Below are 21,985 nucleotides of genomic sequence, written 5' to 3' on the forward strand. Positions count from 1 at the left end.
TATATGTATATATGTATATATATATATATATATATACATACATTCCTGTCGTGCATTTTTTAGATTTGCACCATAAGGAATGTACACAGCAGCAACTGAAACAATTCTGTGAGCAGATGATATGGTTACCAAAGAAAACATGATGACATCTGATCACTGTACGTTTTTTGTCAAACCAGTGCCTGTCGGCCCACAAGAGCTACCGACTGGAACCGCGCTCTGAGCCCATGTGTGGGCTCTGATGAGCCTCCTCTCCCAGGACAGGCCATGGAGGAATGCAGCGCGTCCAGCAGCGAGCAGCCTCAGTACTACACACCGCTGTCCACCAAGCTGGAGGCTCAGCTCACGTCTCCGGGGCTGGACGCATACGTCAAACAGTGGTAGGTCATGGATGGAATTTCATTCTGTTTTGAATTCTGTTTGTACATTTTCTGTCAACTTGAGGCGAGTAACCCTTCTTATAGCACCCAACACCAGCCGGGACCAGAAGGCCCATTCAGGCCCGTCACGGTAATTAACGTCATCGACTTATCGAACGTTATATGGACACGACCTGGATAATTTTTACATTAATGACTTATCGTACAACAAGTGGACATGACCGTGATCATTTTTGCTGACCACCATATTGCTCGTTGTGTTTGTTTACATTAGAATGTCACTAATATTTAAGCAACATGGTGGCAGAATAAACGGCAGGGTTTCCCTCCCAGTGAAGACCTGGGCGCTGTGCACACGTTGAATTGCTATTTTCCACCCGCAGTTCCTGGGCAGGTAGGTTGAATAATACAATAGTCAGAAAAATTACAATTACAAAATAGAAATTACAAGAAGATAAGACATTAAAAGAGCCATAAGTGTTTTTTTGCACTTATTCCTACAAACAATATATCTTCTATCAGATGTTATGGTGACAGGCCAACGCCCATTTACAGATTGTGATTATTTAAGTGCTGGGGAAGATAATAACAATAAGATGGCTCAATAGAAAAGTTAACCATAAAAAGATCAGAACTGTCGAATACTGACAGTGACACTGAGTGAGAGAGGTTGTTATTGTTGTTGGGAATAACATAGCCTCAAAAAGGGGGCACCAATATGTTGGGAATGTAAAGGAGCGTGTTTGGGTTATCAGCATCTAAGAAACTAAATTCTTGACATCAATAGAATTATTAATGTCAGTAACAATTATTGATTATTGATAATAACGGGGCACCACCCTGCGAACAGGGACCAATAACCAAACAATAAAACTAAGTCTCATAATTAGTGTTCACTCACAATGTCAACAGTCTGAGTACTATTACACATTCAGAGTGAAAGTGAAGGTTTAAGTTCGAGGACAGACCACATATACAGCTATTATCCCAATACACATGCACAAAGTAATCACAGACAGCTGCTCTTTAAAATATAACAGAGTTTATTACGTTCTAATACTAATGATCTCGTCAACTAATATCTAAACTAACAACAACAAATATACATTCATGAGCACGCTATCTAAAATCAACAGACTATTGAAAAGAGGAGGGGGGAGTGTGTGTGTGTATGTGTGCGTAAGGGGGAGGGGCGAGGGAACAGCACAGCGACGTATGACGTAGTTGGGACGTGGTGACGTCTCTCATGCGCGAGACTCAAAATGGCGGATAGCCAACAGGAGACCCGGCGTCTAGTGCCGGTAGCCGTTTAGCACGTAAGTAGATTAGCGCAAAGCTATATGTGTGTGGATTAGTAAAAGAGAAGGGAAAGGAACAAAACAAAATGAAATAAAACAAAAGATTAAGATCCTCTGCGCCGCGCGGGAGTACGGAAGATTGCTCTCTCAGCCAGGGGAGCAAGAACCGCGACTCTTTGTCTCAGCCGGCGGTTTTGACCTCCTGAACTGATGAGAAGCAACTTCGACCTCACTGCGGCTGTCTCGACACGAATCACGGTAGAATAGAATACACGGTAACTTCTACAAAACACTAGCAATTTCAGGGATCGCCAGTGTCGGTGATCATAAAGCATATACCACGTTATCAAAATGAGCAGTACTTTAAGCACACAAACAAGATAAAATAAACACAAATGAACTCTCTCTAACTCTGCCCAGACTCTATTTCGCCTTACGGTACGATGCAATCGTGTTGATTGAGGGGGGGGTTCTTCTGAGCTTCGATGGGCACAGGCAGCGCAGCTGCGGGCCGCGGGAGGTGTTCTCTCGGTAGGAGAGAATCGCTGTCGTCTGGATAAGGGATTTTCGCGTCCTTATGGCCAGAGCAAACGAGGCGCTTGGTGGAGAGTGGAAGTTCTCTCTCTCTCTTTCTGAAGAAGTCTTGCTTCTTCACTTCTGCAGGAATGAAAGGGTTCGCTTCGTGGATACGAACAAAGATAAAATAGACAGTTTGGTGAATTCGGCCAGCGAATATAAACTGTTAGACCTAGGATTTGGTTGAAAAGGGAAACAACGTTGGTGTGCTCCCTAGCTCGGCGGAGGTCGAAGGGAAAAAGCATTGAGGTAGGGGTTGCAGGTAGTTTTGTAGAACAGTGGCTGAACCACAGGGGTCCTGGGGTGTCTTGGCTCTCGGCCAATTAGATTGCAGCGCTGCTTTCAGGTAACTTCAGGAACACAGTTTTTGGGGGGAGGAAACTCACACCCTAATGTGAATTTCTTCAGAGCTGGGGGTTTGGTACTCAAACTATAATCAGGATGAAACCTTTGCTTGCAAAAGGGAAGGCCTGACTCTCTTTGTTCCACAGCACATGTCGAAGCCGTATAGTCAGATCCCAACATTGTGCAACAGGCAAATAAATCAATTGAGCACGGAATTGATTTTTTGTGTGATAATAATCTCTCTAAAATATCACTCTTGTGCATGCAATAATAAAATCCCTTTCTGTGATGAGACCTTTACTTGTGCATCAGAATACAGGGAAACAGGTGCACTTTGTGATGGTTTTATAGTACAGTATCAGCATGCAGATGGTGTTTGAGTTCAGATACAATTTTACAATTCAACACATAATCTTGTTTCATGTATGAAACCAGTTTTATAAACTATCGATACATCCATCTCTCATGTGTAGCCTTTATTCATCTAAGTTTTATTTTACATTCTCTGACACAACCAAATGCCAGACATAATGAATGAGATCATTCTTGAAACCTAGTGTCATCCATGGTGACAGGGTCTTCTTTGAGCTCCTCTCTCTGTTCTTTAGCAGATGTTTGTGAAAAGGTCTTTAGAGGAAACCTTTCGGGGCTCCTCGTGAATATCTTTAGCCATAAATGACATATTCTCATGGTCAAACCAAACTAAAGCAACCAAATCGGAGTCTCTCACCCGGTTCCTCTTCTCCTCAGTGCCGGTCCGGAGACCCCCATGTGTCGTATCTGTCACGACAGCGGGGCCCAGGAGGACCTGCTGTCGCCCTGTGACTGTTCCGGGAGCTTGGCCCCCATCCACCGCAGCTGTCTGGAGCACTGGCTGTCTGCCTCAGGAACCAGCTTCTGTGAGCTCTGCCACTTCCAGTTCACTGTGCAGAGGAAGTCCAGGCCACTGCTCGAGGTACGAGGAGCCGCTCACACAGGAGCCGAGTTCAGTTTGCCGATTCTTTACAAACCTGACTGTGCTTTCATTCTCGTTGGGGGGTTAGTGGCTGCAGAACCCGGGTCTCCGTCAGGAAAAGCGCACCCTGTTTGGCGACATGGTGTGTTTCCTGCTCATCACCCCACTGGCCACCATCTCCGGCTGGCTCTGCCTTCGCGGCGCCATAGATCACCTTCACTTCTCCAGCCGGCTGGAGGCCGTGGGACTCATCACGCTGACCGTTGCCCTCTTTACCATTTACCTCTTCTGGACCCTGGTTAGTAGGCTGAGGCGTGTGTGTGTCATGCGGTGTTTATTACACATACGTTATATTTCCATAAGCCTGCACAGGTGTGTTTAGACAGTTTGACATCATCCAGTTTGATCTGAACCCCCAAAAAACACATCAGGACGAGGCACGTCAAGCTCAATGTCTCCTTGTGTGTGCCGGTCTAGGCTGCTGGACCACATGGTTGCATACACCGCCAGCAGGGCTAGGAAATACTTTATTCTGTGTACCTGTCACATGACATGCACCAACATGTTTTTAGTGCAGCATCTGGTGTACTTGTCCATCTTTCTCGGCGCTTCTGCCACAGCCCAAAGAACATAGACCGCTGCGTCATTTCTCTCCTTCCAAGCACACAATTACAGCCAGAGTCCACAGTTCACCGATCTAAAAGATGACGTCATACCGATGGAGAGCAGAACCGTGGCTGATGTGGGTTTCAATAAATTAAGCACTCAATATTTTTACTGGAATTTGATTAATAATAAGAGCATTTAAGGAACCGTTCATTATATTTTGAATGTTTCTAATAGGCAGTATTGTGCTGTACACAACATATTTCCTGTACCAATAGGTGACTTGCTTCTGTAATATTATGTCAATAAAAAAAAAAAAGGTTCACAGTTACATCGTTGTGTCGTCTGCAGGTGTCTCTCAGGTATCACTGTCGACTGTACAGTGAGTGGAGACGGTCCAATCAGAGAGTGGTCCTCCTCCCCCGGTCACACAGTGAAGCGTCCGCAGCGCCGCCCTCCTCTCAGGGCTCACAGCGAGGGAAGCAGCCGGCCACAGACTCGGTGGTCTGAGACGGGCTCTCATCAGGACACGGACGCTCTCTGCACTTTATAGCAGCGCTCTGAGATGCTCTGCCAGAGCCGACGTCACATGTGTGAATGGCCGCGAGTAAGAAGCACTCAATCCTCCAAACTCATGGGGAAACTCGTAAAGGACCTGTGCACAAAATAACAATAGGCTGCAGTGTTTTGGACAATCAAACGACAGGTGGTGAAACACTGAGTGCAACTTGCAGGAACAGCACCGTACCCATGATGAAGACGTCATGGCTCTCGTATTGCCATAAAGGAACATTTTTGGGAAATGGTCCGGTTTCCCATGTCGGTGAGAAGTGGAATATCAGTTTCCCAAAATGTCAGACCGTATAGGCAGCCACTGGAAACAAGAAGGGACGGAGTGGTGCTGTATTGCAGCAGCTACTAAAGATGGACGAGGAGTTTGATGTGAACTTAGTCACCGGTTCTAATCTGTGAGGCTACTGAAGGCTACTGAAGCTGCTCCACATTCATGCACAGTCGGTCTGATGGACGGTTTTGGCTCTTAGGATTGACACACTTAAACCAAAGGTTATTTTTTATTTGAAACGTTTAGTTGTTGGTCTGTTTCATGTGTGTGTGTGTGTGTGTGTGTGTGTGTGTGATGCAATAAAATACAGTGTACAGTTGAGCTGGTGTGGTCCATGTATGGTTATCTGACATGAATCTATAATCATTCATATATTAGCTCTCCACACAATAGATTTTCCAGTCCACAGTACATATTACAAAGCCTGGCATTTTATTGAGCAAATAGGTCTTCATGTAGAGTAATAATCTTAATTATATTCATATGAAATACTTTGAGACGCTTTACACAACGAGTTGAATAAAAGATTCAGGAGAAGGCGTCCTACATGAAGTGTATTTGATTTGATGAAATGTACGCAGGACAAAATCAATTTCAACTTCAACTAATAATTCTTAAAAAGGGGACCATGCAGCTTTGGAACTAAGAAATAACATTCTTCCTCCACAAAAGAAAAGATTAATTCATAAACATTAATACTCCATCGTCCAAGTCAGCAAACTCACCTCATGTGGTCTGGTGAGACCTTATTGAAGTTAATATTGCTGCAGGAATGACATCACTGAGTCAGTTTGTGGTGGTGCAATAATCTAAGGACATTTACTCAATGTATATTTACACCCCAAGTATACATTTGAGGTACTTATTTGACTGTGTATGCTACTTTATACCTCTACGCCACTCATTCTTGTCTTAATGTTAGTGATGGCATCTTTACTCTGGTCACCTGTAGTGTCTCACGTATAAAACACGTTTTGAATCAAACACCATGTACATACTCTTTTCTACATTAAGAACCAATTGACTTCCTCATTTAAGATCCTATCGGCTCTCCACCTGCCGACTTGTGTTCCTCTTTATGCATTACAATTCAAAAATAACAGCACTGTACTGGTAAAAGTGGAAAACTGGAGGTTGTAAATAGTTTCCCTGAAACACTCCACTCATTACTGATTCAAATAACAGAACTCGGACTACACTTAATGTTCTGGTTAAATAGACTTTACACAGCGTATTGCAGAGGGCAATGCGGACACGTGCTGACCTCTCGGCGCTGGTTGCTACACGTTACATTAAATACGAGGCTAATCTAAACTGCCTGATTTCAAGTTAATTATGGGGCAACATATTTATAGATATAGATGACAATTATATCATTAAAGACTTGTTTGTCGCAAAATGTTCTATTCAAATATGTAAAGATGTTGAGCAATGTGAAACTTTCCTGTTCGGCAGGCTATCAAGATAATTAATATCAGTTTATAATATTTTTGTTTAGTGCGATACCTGCGGCTCTTTCGCTCTGTCAATTACTATTTTGAAAACTGAATATAAAATATGGAGTGTAAACATGGATTTTAAATGAGTCACATGGAAGCTTCACATGAAATTGATCCCATAATTCACTGCAGCTCCATGTGGGCAGTGAGGAGCTATCTGTAACCGTTTATTTTTTCAGATTAGCTAAACCCGTGTGAGAAGCAAAAATAAACGGTTCACTTAGAACCCCATTCTTAAGGATCCTGTGCCGTGTTCTCCATAGAACGTTACATTGATGCATGAAACAAGAAACACAAGTACAAGAAAACTTGTTTAATCATTCAACGATGATTACAGCCATAGCATGCATAGTAACACACCAACACACAAAAAGTACTTCAAACACTTCAAATATCAAAAGTAAAGAATACAATCAACACTTCTCCATTAGTGGCGAGTCAGTGGAGTGAACACACAGCTGGGAGTAGAATATCAGTTGGTGTATAATTATCTTATACATTAAAGAAGAGAACGCAACAACTGCTAACAAACTCAAACCGCCTCTTCTGAATACAATCAAACAACCTTTTCTTTTTTCTAAAGATACCAGAAGAATGTCAAATAGTTTGTTCTCATTTTGTCTCGACACTGCTTATTCTGGCCACTTTTAAAATCACTATTTTTGTAAATATTAGTGTTTTAGTCAGCACCTGTCCTAATCGAGTCGCCAACATCCTGTGGCTTTTCTTGTAGCATCAATAACAACATACAAAATAAAACAACTAAATTAAAATCCATTAAAAAAACCAAACAAAAATAATCACACTTGTTTTCTTAAAAGACACAAGTCGGTCCTGGAGTTTAGCTACTTGTTGCACAGTTTAAAAACAATCTGAACTACAAATACAAACGGTTCATTCACCATGTTATTTAGCTTTTTCAGGTGAAAATACATCTACCAAAAGCAGTTTTGCATTTTTTAAATGAGAAATAAAACCATTTCTTTATTGGAATGCGCTACAAAAGATAGAAAAATAGTTCTAGTATTACAGTTGGCAGCAGACTGGCTGGGCTCAGAGGAGGTGGGTGGTTGGTGCAGTGCGATCACATGATGGAGCAGCCTCTCTTTGCAGTGCGAGGGTCCCCCTGCACACAAACAAACACAAACACTTGCATGTTTGGCTGACAACTTCAGTAAAACAGTAAAACAATCCCCATGGAAGGTTAGAAGGAGAGCCGACATGTTCCGAAAGGTCAGAAGATAAGCGGCAGCTTCTTGTCTGTGCATCGGAGCTACGTTCCTATTTCATCTTCTATTCTAGCTGTGTGGCACGGACGAGCCTTATATTAATATTTATAATCATATGCACATTTAGTAGTTGGACTTCATTCACATTTTTTTGTGCCCTCAAATGCACTGTTGTCAAAGTAGACGCTGCTGCGTGCGCTGCGTGTCATGTGACGAGGAACAATCAATCAAGAGCCGGTAGACATCTTTTCTTTCTTCCGTAAAAAAACGTTGACAGTAAATGAAGGGAGCACAAGTTAATGGTTTAGTTCAGGACTCTCCGGAGCTTTACGATCCATCTCAGAATATTTGATGTGCTTCAAGCTTTCACATCGACCCCGGCTGGTGTTCTCCACACATGTGAACGGCCCCTTTATCCGAGGAAACGTCCGAGCTGGCTGATATTCTCACCTGCTGGTGGAAGAGTTCTTCATCAGTGGCCTCCACTCCATCATCATCATCCTCCTCTTCTATTGTTGTCTTGTATGTTGTGGTTCTCTTTGCCACCTCCTGCGCCACACACACGCGCGCACGCGCACACGCACACGCACACACACACACACACACACACACACACACACACACAATCCAACAGTACTTGGTTACACAGAACAGAAGTGAGGATGATGGTGACCATCACTCTGGCCAAGAGACTGTAAAGAAAAGCAACTAGCGTGTAAAGACTGAACACACGGGGTTGATGAGAGTTCATAGATGGAGATAGTGGATCGATCAGTGTGTGTGTGTGGTCTCACCTCTCCCTGAGTGTTGATCAGCACCACTTGGACGTCCACCCCTGAACCCCAGGAGGACTGGTTCTTCCACACCAGATCTGTAGGAGGTTTGGAGCTCACACCAGCATCAGACGCCCAGACCTGAGCAAAGCAGCCACAAAGTCCTCCTCATATTCAACACAGTATTCACACACACGCGTATAATTGGCAAGGATACAGCCCCACTGTTTAACACCGCACACACCTTTGAGACACAACCAGACCCAAAGACTGAACAGGAAGCTACTGGAGACTAGGGCGGCACCACATTGGTGAAGACAACATCACTCCTCAACAGAAAAGATGAGACGTGAACTGAAGACCAACTCTTACCGTGACTTTCTGGCCCGCCTTCAGGACATACTTGGGTGTGAACTTGTAGGTGGCTGTGGCATTTCCAATAGTCTTAATCATCTCATAACTGCCCATTGCCTCGTCCTGAGACAGACATTGACAAAATGAAGAAGTCAGTTAGTTCTGCCGGATCTCTCAATAGGAGATGTTCAGCTGTAGCTCCACTAGGGGCATCCCCCACTAACATTATACAGAGTCTCATCTGATTGTCTGGTCGTTCATAAATTCTAAATATACGTAGTACTCTGGTAGTGTAAGGAACATGCACCATCTAAGAAGCTCACCTCATCTCCATTGTTGTGGAGGCAGATGAACTTGCCGTCGGTGTCAATCTCGTCAATGCAGACGGGTCCCGTGGCCGCGGCGGAGTGCGTGATGGCCACCGAGCTGCTGGCTTCCTGTTCCTCCACGTCGATGCGCTTCCTCTTCCCCATGGTGGTCTGCACGCTGCGGCTGCTGGACGAGGCTCGAGACACCGTGACGCGAGCTGAAGGACTGGGAGACAGCTTCAGCCTTGGGTGGGGGGGGACACGACAGTTAGGCTCAGCGGGTGTCACAAATGGAAACGGCGCCATTGCTTCTCGCAAACTTTCTGGTCACTCACCTTTCTTCTTCTCCCTCCAGAAGTTTGCGGTAGGCGTTGATCTCCATGTCCAGCGCCAGTTTGACGTCCAGCAGCTGCTCGTAGTCGTTCAGCTGCTGCTGCATCTTGGCCTGGATCTCGGCCAGGTCACTGTCTTTGTCTGCCAGCAGCTTGCGGCTCCGGTCTTTCTCCTGAGACAACGCCGCCTCCAGCTCCACGATACGATCGCGCCAACCACGGGTCTGAATATAGACACAGGGAGGTCAGAGTCTGAGGTGTCAGAGCGAGCAATGGTCGGATGAAAATGAAGACCATGCATGGCTCAAAAATACTGTTTTCTGTTTACATGCAACCTTAAAAATGACATGTGCTAAAAAACCTAATTGTACCTGCTCTAAAAAAATGTTTATTACACCATTTGGCTTATTATTCATTCTCTCTCTTTCTTTGCACTTCCACCACGACCAGACCAAAATAAATCCAACCTGGACCGCTACATTTAGCAAACCTCTGAAGGACAACATGTATTCATTTCATGTCTGAGAGATTCAAAATGTGTCAATGCGTGAGAACAGTTACATGCATGTAGAGCTGAGAATTACGTGCACAGCACAAATTTTACATGCACTGCTGTGCAATGCACGTGGTATTTTAATCCCTCCAATGTGAAAGCATCCCTTTAAAACATACTACGGGTGATGCGATCGTTTCATCTGTAACTTGTCATTTAGGCTAAATTGTCCATGTCTGCAAACAATGTGTACAGGAAGTTGGATGGAAGTTGATGAATGATGGACCAAACATTGTAAAAAAGGGACAGTTCTAAAGCCCAGTAGAGACTGTTTTCACTGTGGGTTCAGAACAGTGCTTAGTCAGCACTAAAGAGGTCTGGGAGGCACAGTTTAACCTCACATTGTGATGTCACACAACATCATGGCGAGAACATTTAATCCAACTGCAGCCACAACCTCACGAGGAGATTATGATGAACTAAACAGAGCGGCCGAGTCACCGCTCTGGAAAACAAACTTGGTTTATCCGCATGAGGTAAGATGTGACACTTTGAGATATAAGTGGCTGCCTTCTATCAAAGACCACCGCTTTGGACACAAGTTCTAATTTTAAAAGAATTAGAAGAGTAAAACCAAATGCCGACCTCCTTCTGCATTCCTGCCAGCTGGGCAGTGAGGCTGTCGATCCTCAGGCTGGACTCTCTGAGTTCCTCTCGGGACATGCTGGCCGACGCTCCGTTCATCTCAGACACCCGGTGCAGGTCCTCCAGCTGGAGACAGACACAGCGGGGGGTTTGAGAAACGACATCAACACAGTTTCCTTCTCATCGCACCCTAAAGAGGAACTGAGCAGTGTCAGTCACTTCCTGACACACAGGAAGTTAAGTTAGCACTGTGTTGCTTGGTATGTTGACATTCTACTTATAGGTTCACTAGATTGAAGAAAAAAAAACAAAAAAAAAAAACACAATTACTTGCATATTGTGTAGGAGGATTTAAACAGGTCGGTCAACTAACTACAGAAAGCGTGCGAGTGGATTTTGACATTTATATCATTTATTATTATGCATCAGTATTACAAGCAGTTGGACCAGCTGTGTTTTTCTGGTTTGATTGCTGCCAAATCAATTCCACTTCATCTGATCCTAAAGTTTCTTTTGGCCTATTCATCTTTTACCAAATCACATAAAAGGCCCAGTGGATGTGGATTACAGATGCTTGTCGTGTAAAACTGTGAGCAGAAGACTCAGGTAAAATCTGCACTTGGGTTAAAAGTGCTGCAAAAAAACTGAAGAGAAACCAAAGAGTTTTTTCGAAAAATTTGAAGTTGTAAGAAGATAGCTTTGTCCAAATATGTTTGTGTGAGTTTGGTCTAGGCCCTATTACTCCAGCATACAATGAGATTCCAAACAACAGTGTTCCGACAACTTTGTAGCAACAGTTTGTGCTCGTCTCTGTCCTGTTTCAATATGACAACGTCCTCACCCACAAAGCCAGGTCTATAAAAACAATGGTTGAACTGGACTGAACCCTGTCCAGAACTGGAACACTGGTAAGGCTGAGCTCAAATTCTAAGATGGTTCAAATCCTAACGATACTCATCCCAAGGCACGATACAGACAGACAGACACACACACGTCGTCAGTGTGGCACCGAGGGGAAACGTCCTTAAATACATTTAGGAGAACTATAAGATCTGTTGAGTGAGACGGTCCTGTAACTTGGTGCAGTTTTGGAAAAGATGTATGGTATTTGTCAGTTATATTATGAACATACATTAAAATTTTTCATGAAAGAGGTTAGAAAAATAGTTTGTCTATGCTGTCACTTACACTTCTTCAGAAGATAGAAATTGGAATCGGTGCCCCTCTACAACAATTCTCCAAAATCTGATGGAAAGTCCTCCCAAAAACCCTGCCCATGGTGTGAGAAGCCCACGTTCAGCTGTCACATATCGGCGTGTTGTTTGGACTGTACACATACTGTCATATTGTGTAGTTTTACACCATGGCCACGGAAATAGCTTATCTCCGATTGGTCGGCTGCTGTTTGATTAAGTCTTATTGAGACACCTCAGACACAGTTTATATTGTGATATTTAGAAATTCACTTCAAGAGCCACATATTCCTCCTCCTGTCACAGCTGGTACACACTCTTTCACCTGGACTGCATTATTATGAGAGTGTGAGTTCATACTTTGGTGACGTAGGTGCTCTCCATGTTGTCCTTGTAGAGCCTGATCTGCTCCTCGTTCTGAGTCCTCATGTCAGTCAAGGCCTGAGTCAGTTTATATTCATACTCCACTTTCCGGCCAGAGTCCACCTCCACCAGCTGGGTGGTGTACCGCTGCTGGGCCTCCTTCACTTCCTGTAACACAGTCAGCACACAGTCATTCAGACAGTCCTCTCAAGTCTGATCCGGCCCTAATCAACACGGGTGGGAAAGTGATTCATCAAATTAATATCATGTGATCCAAACATTTCCAATAACTCTTGAGTTGTAAAGTCCAATATGTATTGAAAAAGATGTAATTTCCCAAATTAATGTTTTTATTTAACAAAATAGTCTGCTTCAATCCATATTTGTGGGCATTTACACTTTCAAAAACAACATTTTCACTCTGGTCAAAAAAAGAAAGAAAAGGGTTTGCTCTCCCCGCATGCAGAATAGAGAATGATCAAAGTAGTGCTCACCATTCAGCACGATTGAGACCGTACTTTTCAGACGACTGATAACTCTGTCAGACATGCAAGCGTTCTGCATCAGTACCATTACACTAGGCCATACCCTCGGTGACACAGTCTTGTTTACTTCAGAAGAATTCTCACCTCCTCTTGCATGCTCTTACGGAAGATCATTTCCTCTGTCAGACTCTGGCAGCGGTTTTCCAAGTCAACTCGCATCAGCATCTCATCTGCAAGGTGCTTCTTGGCCTGAGCCAGACCTGAATCCAGCTGACAACGCACAAAACAACAGGTCACGCTTTGAAAACAACTCTCGATGAACAGAAAAGGGTTATTAAGTTTAGCGAGTATGGAACAGCTCTCAAGAGAAAACGAGAGAAGCAATCATAAATAACATTTTGTTGAAGTAAAACACAGAATCAAAAACATACTTTTGTTTTTAATAAGCACAATTGATCCCTCTGCATCACTCCTAAGTAACAAACACAAATAAGGGAATCTTTCCAGACATCGTATTCACCTCCTGCAGCTGTTCTCTCAGGTCGGCCAGCATGGCCTCCAGGCCTCTGTTCTCAGACAGCGCCGTAGCCAGCATGGCGTCTTTAGAGTTCAGCTGAGCATCCAGGTCCTTCAGCCTGGCCTGAGCTCCTGCTGCCTCAGAGTCCTTCTTGTTGTAGCTGGAAGGAGGGTGACAAGACATGGTGAGAGCATTAGAGCCGTCTCAATAACCGCTACATTGCAACACCGCTTTTGACAAGCCAAGCACAGGGGGTGGCGAGCCACCTCCACAAACTCTTTGTTCCCGTTTTTTTTCTTATTTGAATTCTTTGCACTTTATCACCGTCTTTTGTACAATATGGCCTCCAGCAGCGTTGAGTCGGTGTTTGCTCTCAGCGGGGAGCAACGAAGAGAAGCTCTGCTCACTGAAGATGCACAATTAAAAATGTAACAATTATATTAATTTGTTCCACTGCAAGCCTCAACTTCACACTTCCCAGAAGGCATCAGGCACACATGAGTAGATGGGATGATGGACACAGTATGCTTATGGATGACAGACTTATTTTGCTGAAGAGGCGGGCTGAGTCAGTCCTCTAGTGTTGCCCCGTCAGCGGACCACATACTAAAGCTTTGCCCTTTAGCTTACGTTCCCTTTTTCTGCACCATTATTGAACCCTGTGTGCTTCATTGACCAATGTGCTTTACTCTGTTTATACGCTATGGCGGCCCATGCAGCACAACATATATTCATTAGCCAGTCTGGCTAAAACTAAAAGGTAGAGGCATAATTGGTGCAGAGTGTGCAGCCCCAAAATAAATCTAGATGCTGAGCTGTTTTTTATATTTTGTTCACTCAATCAGTGAGAGTAGAACAGTGGTGTCCCCTGCCCTTCAGGAACTTCACATGAGTAAACAGCGTCCTCTGGTGGCCACAACGGCTCACAAGTGGAAGAATGAAAGAAAAGATTCTTATTTCTTATAGTTTGCGCTGCAAAAATATTTTACTTTAGCCTAATTATCAGATTTTGCCTGTTTTGATTATTTAAAATAAATGTACTTTGTCGTGAATTCTATAAGGAAAAAATAAAAGTGAGATATATATATATAGAGATAGATAGATATATTTTATATCTGGAATATAGATGAAAGCCACATATTTCACTCAAAAAAAAACATGCTGGACATCTGTTTCCCAGCTTAGAGGCGGGGTTAATAAGTCAACAGTGGATCAGTGTCATTGGGTTTGTGAGTTAAGCCGTCTCTCTGCTGGGACAGAGGCCGGGGTTTTGCTCATGGTGTGCCTGAGGGTTAGGGTGGGCGGGTGGGGCTGAAGTGGACAAACTATGAGTGGAATGCAGAGCGGTATGCTTGCATTTCACGATTTACTGAGAAACATTAGCGGGGAGGCAAAACCACTGACCGACAGGCTCTCACTTCACAGGAACACTCAGTAGAACCACACCAGTACACAACAAATACCACAGATACTTTAAGAGAAGACAATATGTTACCATTATTATGTTAAGACAGTTAAAGGGAGGCCTAACGTGTTAAATCAATGATTAGACACAATAAGCACACAGAAGAAGGCCTTTGACAGACGAGTCTGTAGTCACTGCATCATAGATACCAGGGATCTTCTAATTAGCTCAATTATAATTCAGCATTGTTGGGATTATTGGAATAGCTTTTTTAATTTTCCTTCTTTTTGACAATTAAATAAATGAATTGAAAAATGTGCTACTTTTGCTCTGATGCAGCAGAGTCTCTGACTGTAGTCACCACTCTGTTCTCTCTCAACCCCCCCCCACCCACAGGCGGTGACAGCCACCTGTGATCGACTGTCAGGGGGCCTCCCCCCCCCCCCCCCAAACACACACGCACACAGTTGTGTGTAATACATGTGTATCTAGGATATTTGGATATCAACACGATATCATATACACATTTCCTCACAACACGGTCATTCCATGTGGCACTACAATCAGAGCAAATAAACAATTCATCCCAAAATATTCTTGCATTTTCCCCTCATAAAATACCAAAAGTACTTTTATTCTCCGCCAGTGTTTATTTCTGCTGTGCCTAACAAGATACTACTAGGAGACCCTGAAGGCATCATGTCACCTTCAATGAACGCTTACTCTTGCTTTATCTGCCAAATCTATCTGTCTAACCAACGGGTACATTTCCCCAAATAAACTGTTTGTTCAGGTTAGTAACGTTAAACGCATTTGGTCATGTGTACACTTAACAAAATAAGTGATAAAAGTTACATTTTAAAATCCGGGTTGACATGTATTCTCTTTCAGTAACAGACAATGGTGGGCAGGTGAAGTCATTCATTTTTTAATATTTATTATTATTAACTAATTTCAGTGATTGTAATGCTATCAAATCATCAAATAATGGCTTCATACTAGCTGCAAAACGAACTAAGAGATAACCCTAAATATATATATTTTTATAAGCAGAGTTTGAGTCTCGCGCTCACCGGACGATAACACGTAACGTTAGCCCCCACTACACGGGTTTACGTGCGTACGTTAATGTTGCAAAAGTGGCTCGAAAATCAAAGTGAGCAGCACAAAAACGTTAGCCTTTAGCCAATGATTCAAAGGTCCTGACCGTATTAGACCGTTCAACACGATTAAAGGGTTAACGGCTTACTTGTGTTGAAGCTGTTCATGGTCGGATTTTATCTTTCCCAGCTCAATCTGCAGCCAGGCCCGCTCCTTGGAGGACTCATCCAAACACCTTCTGGCGTCGGCTAGCTCGGTCTCGTACAGGGATTTCAGTCCGGTTACCTCCCGGCTTCTCACGTCTTCCTTCTCGTTAATTTGCAGGTGGAGTACATCGTTTTCAGACTCCAAACTACGGACTTTGTCAATGTAAACGACCAGGCGGTCGTTGAGGTCCCGGAGCTGTTGTTTCTCCTGCAGTCGGGTTATCCTGTTCGGGCTCAGCGGAGTGCCGCTGCCGCACGTGCTTCTCTGCCCGGTCGGAGTTCCAGCCGCCGTCGCCATTGTAGAAGACTAAATAACCCGAATCAAAGGCGGTAACCAAACCAAAGCGAGATACGGATCGTGCGGGGTCAACAATTTTGATTGAGGCAATCAACAACAACCGGCACGCCTGAAAAACTATCCTGGAAGTATGTCCTGTCTTTTCTTATCCGAATGAAAGAGGGGTTTGGCTTCCTAATATGGCGGCTCATTGGATATTTCACGTTATGTACCACTAGCCAATGGCGAAGCTCGATGCAATGCGTTCTCTCAGTTTTAACTTTTGTGTTCACTTGGAATTGTGACCAACATGTGCCGAAACAGTCCGGAGTAGGCGGAGTCGACTAGGCGTTCAAAGCCTTGGGTTTAGCGGCTGACCATCATGGGCTGACCTGGTTTGTTGAATCCGAGTGTCCCGGCGTCGATAACAAGCGCTGCCTGACTCCTCTGATAACGGCTGCGTTTGAAATCATTTTATTGAATCAATTCTCCCCGTAATGGCTCGTGCACTATCGAAGGATGACAAGAAAACGATAAAGACAATAGCACAGTGAAAATATAGTAATTCAATTTACAGATAGGATCCTACTAAGTAGTTTGTACCGTTGTCCTGTGACATGCGCAGACTCTCTTAAAGCCTAACTGCAGTGCTGAAAACAAACAAACTATCCTGCATAGAGAAAAACTGAACAAAAGATGAAACTGAAATATGAAACCTCTTTGTTTTGAAGGCATCGAGATGGAGTTTCTGACATTTGGTTGAATTAAGAGGGAAATTCCTCATACACGAAAATAAATGGGCTGACTGACATTTTTATTAAGGTCATGACACCCACAATATATATGTTAGAAACAGGAAAGTTGTGGAAAATGTACGTATTTGGCTAAATAACATAAATGCACAAAGTGTTTTTTATTCTAATAAAATGTTACTTAAATTATGTATTCTTTAAATCTGTGTATTTTTGTTAATACTATCTGGCTGTACCGCTGCCATGATCCTTTGTTAACATAAGCTTGTGCGATAGATTTCTATGTATTTGTGTGCTAAGTTATAACAATTTCTCATCTGGAATTTTTAGCAGTAAAAGTGTGTTTACACATTCATTCATAGCATCTTAATGCGTTCCCTGTACTCACATCCACATTGTATTACTGCTCTTAATTCCCTTCAATGCAGCATTTCTCTTTTTAAACACCGCTCATTCATTTCTGATTATAATTAAAAAATGATTTGACAATATAATGTTAAAGACCTTGGTAGATAAGAAAAGAGTTTGACAGCTATTCAGTTGTGAGTGTTATCGTTCATCACTTTGGTGAATCACGTTAAAGTATTCTACCAAACGTGATCAGGCTGCAGATCCATCTCTCCTCAGGTCAACCCAGCATGTCCACATGCAAGTAATAATAATGAATAAATAAATGTCATGTGTCAGGGATCCACATCAGCACAGTCCAAAACCTGAGGCCACGTGACACAGAGCCATTGAAGAGGTCACATATGACAGCAGTGTAAGCATGGGTCAGCCCTTACATTTCATGGGAGTTGGCCCAGCCGTGCAAGCCAATGGTGTGGAAGCATCAGTCAACACTGGAGTGATAACACAGCACAATTCAACTTATTAATGTGCTTTTAATGTGTTCACATGCCAGAGGATTGCCTATTTAGATTCTTTATTAATGTAAAAATGTTAAGATCTTCTATGATAACATGCACGAGAAGCTAGACGTGTTCTTGTCTAAGATGTCTTGTAATTCATTAATACATTACTTTGTCATGTGACTCCACCTCTCTCACCACCACTGAGTGGCTAAAAGACACACTCTAGCTGTGATACTGTCACAAAGACAAACTATTAAATCGGTCCATAGCACACACATATTCTATATTATCTCTATTCAAACTGGTCCGGACTGTTATAGGCAGGATGAAAAGCTTATGAAATAATAATGATATTCGGCATCTGATGAAAGCTTTCTTTTCTTTTGTCCATGCTTGCAGCCCTGCCGGAGTGAGGAGACTAGTGGGAAAATAATCCCATCAAGGACGAAGAGTGTCTTCAGTTCTCTCACAGACGACATCACTGATGTAGTTCTGCAGTTAAATGTTTATCTCCATCTCCATGAGTCGATTGACGACCATCATCAGTGCCCCCCCTTCTCCCTACATGTTTTCTCATCAATGTCATCATTTATGTAGGTATATAATTCTGCTGCTTATACAGTCCAGCAGCGCCCAAGCATGATTCAAAATTGACAAAACATTGGATTGTTGCTCTGATTTCGTTCCTATTACAGGAGGATTGTAACCCTGTTTGCAGCCATGGATCAACATTTAGGAAGACTCAGCTGATGGTCTGATTATTTACGTGATTTTTTTCAGAAAGTTTTTCCTCTTGTCCTGTGCACCACAAAAGAAATAAATCTCTCCTATCATTATGAGTGTTGGGAAGTATCTGATGATACGTATCATGATACAGGGGTTACAGTATATTGTGATATATTGTATTGTGATTGTGTATACTGTAAGCGAGACGTTCTGATTTTTAAAATCTAAATACTAGGAAATCTGTCTATTTAAACAGGAGCTGCAATTGGGTGCTTTTAACTGGGGACCCCCAGGACCCCAATATTTGTATTTTCAAGAAGCACTAATTTAAACAGAAAACAATTTATAGGAAGTCATTAGTAACAATGTTATTGCCAAAGTCATGAAAAAGTGGAATAACAGAATACAGCAGCTGTGAGGTATGACAGAAAGGATTCCTCAGTTGATGAGGGTTTAAGGGTCTGTTCATCCAAATGGTTACTCACTGACCTCTTGTGGTATCTATCCATGCAGATGGTTCTGGTTGTATTTACCCAGGTGTTTTCAGATTTCTGCCTCCACCTTTGTGGAGGTTTGTGGTGCTCACAGAATTTAGTACAATGTGGTTCTTATGACATGAATGGATGAATGAATGTTGTTTCTTCGTGCTATGTTGACAGAATGGAAAACATGTTAAAGTATGCCCGATGGTGTACCGCAAGCTCAGACTAGAGTCATCTAGAGTAAAGAGTTTGAGCACAGAAAACCCTAAAGGGGAAGTACTTTGAGAATACATAAAGCGCTGAGAAAGACAATAGAGCTCGTTCCTAACTATTGATTTGTAATTCATGACAAAAAGAGTCCAAATCAAATTGATTGATGACATTTACACCCCATTTAGAAAGAGATATCTGTAGGTATTCCTTCTCTCCATGGTGTGATTTCACTGTGAGATATGGAGGACACAATCCACAGTCCCTGTTCACTGTACAAATACATTCTAAAGACCAGTTAAAGCTGATATGGATGGAAAAAATAAGTTGGTATCTTCCACAGTTAGTCTATCTTTCCATGGGAACAGAAACTCCTTAGGAGCTCCTTACTAAAAATACTATTTGTTAACATGTAGCAGAGAACTTTTGATGGCCTTACAGATTTAATCTGCTATGGTCCTTGAATACGTTTTCAGCATATATTTTGTGAAATGTAAAAAGATGAATATCACTTCTGGACAAGTACCTCACCTCCATTACAACAACAACTACAACCTTATTGATTCTAGGCATATAAGCTCCTCCTCATCATCCAATTGTTCCATAATTCTTTCTTCCAGCCATGGAGATGGGATGGGCAAAAGAGTTGGAGGGTGAGGAGGAGCTCCTGTACATGAAATAGATAATATTGGTGTTATAACTATGTGAGATACTTGTCCAAAAAACCTACTAATCTAAACTAAAAGCTGCATTCTCTCTAATGTCCATCAGGGGGCGACTCCTCTGGTTGTATAGAAGTCTATGAGAGAATGACTCTACTTCTCTTGATTTATTACCTCAGTAAACATTGTAAACATGAGTTTATGGTCTCAATCTATAGTTTCAAGTCTTCTTCAATACAGCATGATGTTCATTTAGTAAATGATGCTCCATTTAGAGTCACATAGACCACGGTGGACTCAGTAAAGAGGACCTGCTCCTTATGAAGGGCTCATTCTAAGCGATTCTGTGTCTCAGGTGATTATACATTATGGTAAACATAGTTATGAATATTATGTTTCATTTCTGCTGATCGATCCCCCAAAATGCTACACACCGGCCCTTCAAGGAATTTAGTCAACATTTAGTGTTTGAAACTAGGATGTGTGATGTACATACAGCGCAAAGAAATTAGAAATATGCTCAATCCATATTCTGGTTTATCTTTTAAAAAGCGATCTGCGGGCTGCAGTTGGCCCACGGGCCGTAGTTTGGCCACCTCGACTCTTTGTTTACATTTTCAACTGTAGAATGCCCCCTTCCAAGTTACTAAAAACCCAAAATTCTCTCTTTACATTAACCTGCCTCGAAAGTTCACGTGGAACATGAATGTAGCATTGATACCAAGCAGCATGAAAAGGGATTCATTTTATTTGTGTAAAAGGCACATTTAGGGGAAACATACACAGAATGTTCTTTCACCTCAAACTTCATAAACAGCGTTTAGCTGCTGTGTGAGTGACATCTGTTTCTGACAGTGTGCTAACTGCCCAAAGGAGCAGGAAATAAATGAATGTATCCTTCTTATCCAATCACAGTTTACTATTATCATCCTGCTACAATTACTCAGGGGTCAAAATGTGTTGTTACTAAACTAATGCATAGATACAATGGGAATGATGTGCAAATATTTTGAAATAAACCAAGAATGAATCAATGAATGCTCAAAACTAATACATTATATATAAAACGTATTATATAGCCCATCAGACCATTCTAGCGGTGTCCCAGTTGCACACTATATACTGATTCTAAATGAATTTAGTGGATTGACATTGGAAATGACTGAAGTAAGCATAAAGAAAGAGCAGCATGCAGACTTCAGTGAGGAGCTGAAGGCAATGCTGTGTTACGAAGAGAGCAAAGCACTGATGACGAGGCGTTTGCATCCAACAAAAAGATGCTACTTCTATTCCCACCCATAGTTTTCAGTAGACTGGATCAAAAGCTTCAAAACAATAAACCACTTTCAGCACAAGTGCTTCATATCGAGTCAGTGTTTAAAAAGCCTCTACTGAAAACAGTCCCAGGCCCCCATAATCTAGATCTAGTTTCAATATATTTATTATTTCATTATTTGCATATTAACAAATTAATTTGCGTTTAATCAAATTACCACACAGCAAATTATTACATGAATTTGGCAAAGGCAATAAGCGTAGGAATAGGTCAACAGGGCTGCTCATTTCAGGCCCAGGGCCCTCTAGAAGTTAAGGTGGCCATGGCTGAGAGAAGTTATTTACAGCAAGAAATAAAAACCTAAGATCCTTAGACTAACATCTGTACCAGCCATTTAAAGGGGACACATCACACTCATTTTCAGGTTCATACTTGTATTTTGGGTTTCTACACGAACATGTTTACATTCTTTAATGAACTTTTTGTTTTTTCATACCGTCTGTCTGAATACACCTGTATTCAGTCTGAAACGCTCAGTCTGCTCCGATTGGCTTGAGAGACAGAGACAAAAAAAAAAAAAAAAAAAAAAAGTGCTCCTTTGCAAAGGCTGCCCACAAAAAGTGACCAGGTTGTTAGTTCAGTTTGTGGGTTGGTTGCCACTCCAGATACCCAAATGTGTGTTTACAAGCACTGAGAACATTTTTCATAATATGCACCCTTTACGGTTTTGAAACGTAAAATTGGCAGTAGTGTCAGGATATCAGCAAATACCTTGCATCATTTCCTGTACATAGTTTCATGAACACAAACTATGTGCACAAACTGGGGGGGGGGGGGGG

General features: G+C 42.5%; 2 protein-coding genes across 2 annotated transcripts; one reads left to right on the forward strand and one right to left on the reverse strand.

Moving 5' to 3' along the window:
* Positions 1-39: 39 nt before the first annotated feature.
* LOC116387970 (E3 ubiquitin-protein ligase MARCH3-like) lies at positions 40-7,308 on the forward strand. Its single transcript, XM_031855470.1, is given in 6 exon segments — positions 40-165; positions 167-235; positions 237-380; positions 3,350-3,554; positions 3,643-3,852; positions 4,512-7,308. Coding segments are annotated over 6 exon segments (831 nt in total). The 5' UTR covers positions 40-121; the 3' UTR covers positions 4,671-7,308.
* Positions 6,802-16,453, reverse strand: lmnb1 (lamin B1). Its single transcript, XM_031855464.1, has 11 exons — positions 15,850-16,453; positions 13,199-13,355; positions 12,823-12,948; positions 12,191-12,361; positions 10,638-10,763; positions 9,503-9,723; positions 9,183-9,411; positions 8,878-8,982; positions 8,527-8,646; positions 8,183-8,281; positions 6,802-7,629 (listed from the first exon to the last, which is right to left on the reverse strand). The coding sequence occupies exons 1-11, from the start codon at positions 16,203-16,205 to the stop codon at positions 7,588-7,590; spliced, it is 1,752 nt and encodes a 583-aa protein (XP_031711324.1). The 5' UTR covers positions 16,206-16,453; the 3' UTR covers positions 6,802-7,587.
* Positions 16,454-21,985: the final 5,532 nt, after the last annotated feature.

Source organism: Anarrhichthys ocellatus, unplaced genomic scaffold, assembly GCF_004355925.1.
Source record: "Anarrhichthys ocellatus isolate YVR2014 unplaced genomic scaffold, GSC_Weel_1.0 scaffold16, whole genome shotgun sequence".
In the NCBI taxonomy this organism is placed as follows: domain Eukaryota; kingdom Metazoa; phylum Chordata; class Actinopteri; order Perciformes; family Anarhichadidae; genus Anarrhichthys; species Anarrhichthys ocellatus.

Bases quoted from the DNA above. Each gene is read 5' to 3' on its own strand.
- lmnb1 (XM_031855464.1), bottom strand. From the start codon at position 16,205: ATGGCGACGGCGGCTGGAACTCCGACCGGGCAGAGAAGCACGTGCGGC. The intron at 8,647-8,877 runs GTAAGAGTTGGT...TGCTTTGCTCAG, and splicing joins AGGCGGGCCAGAAAGTCACG to GTCTGGGCGTCTGATGCTGG. The intron at 7,630-8,182 runs GTGAGAATATCA...GTTTGTGTGCAG, and splicing joins AAGAACTCTTCCACCAGCAG to GGGGACCCTCGCACTGCAAA.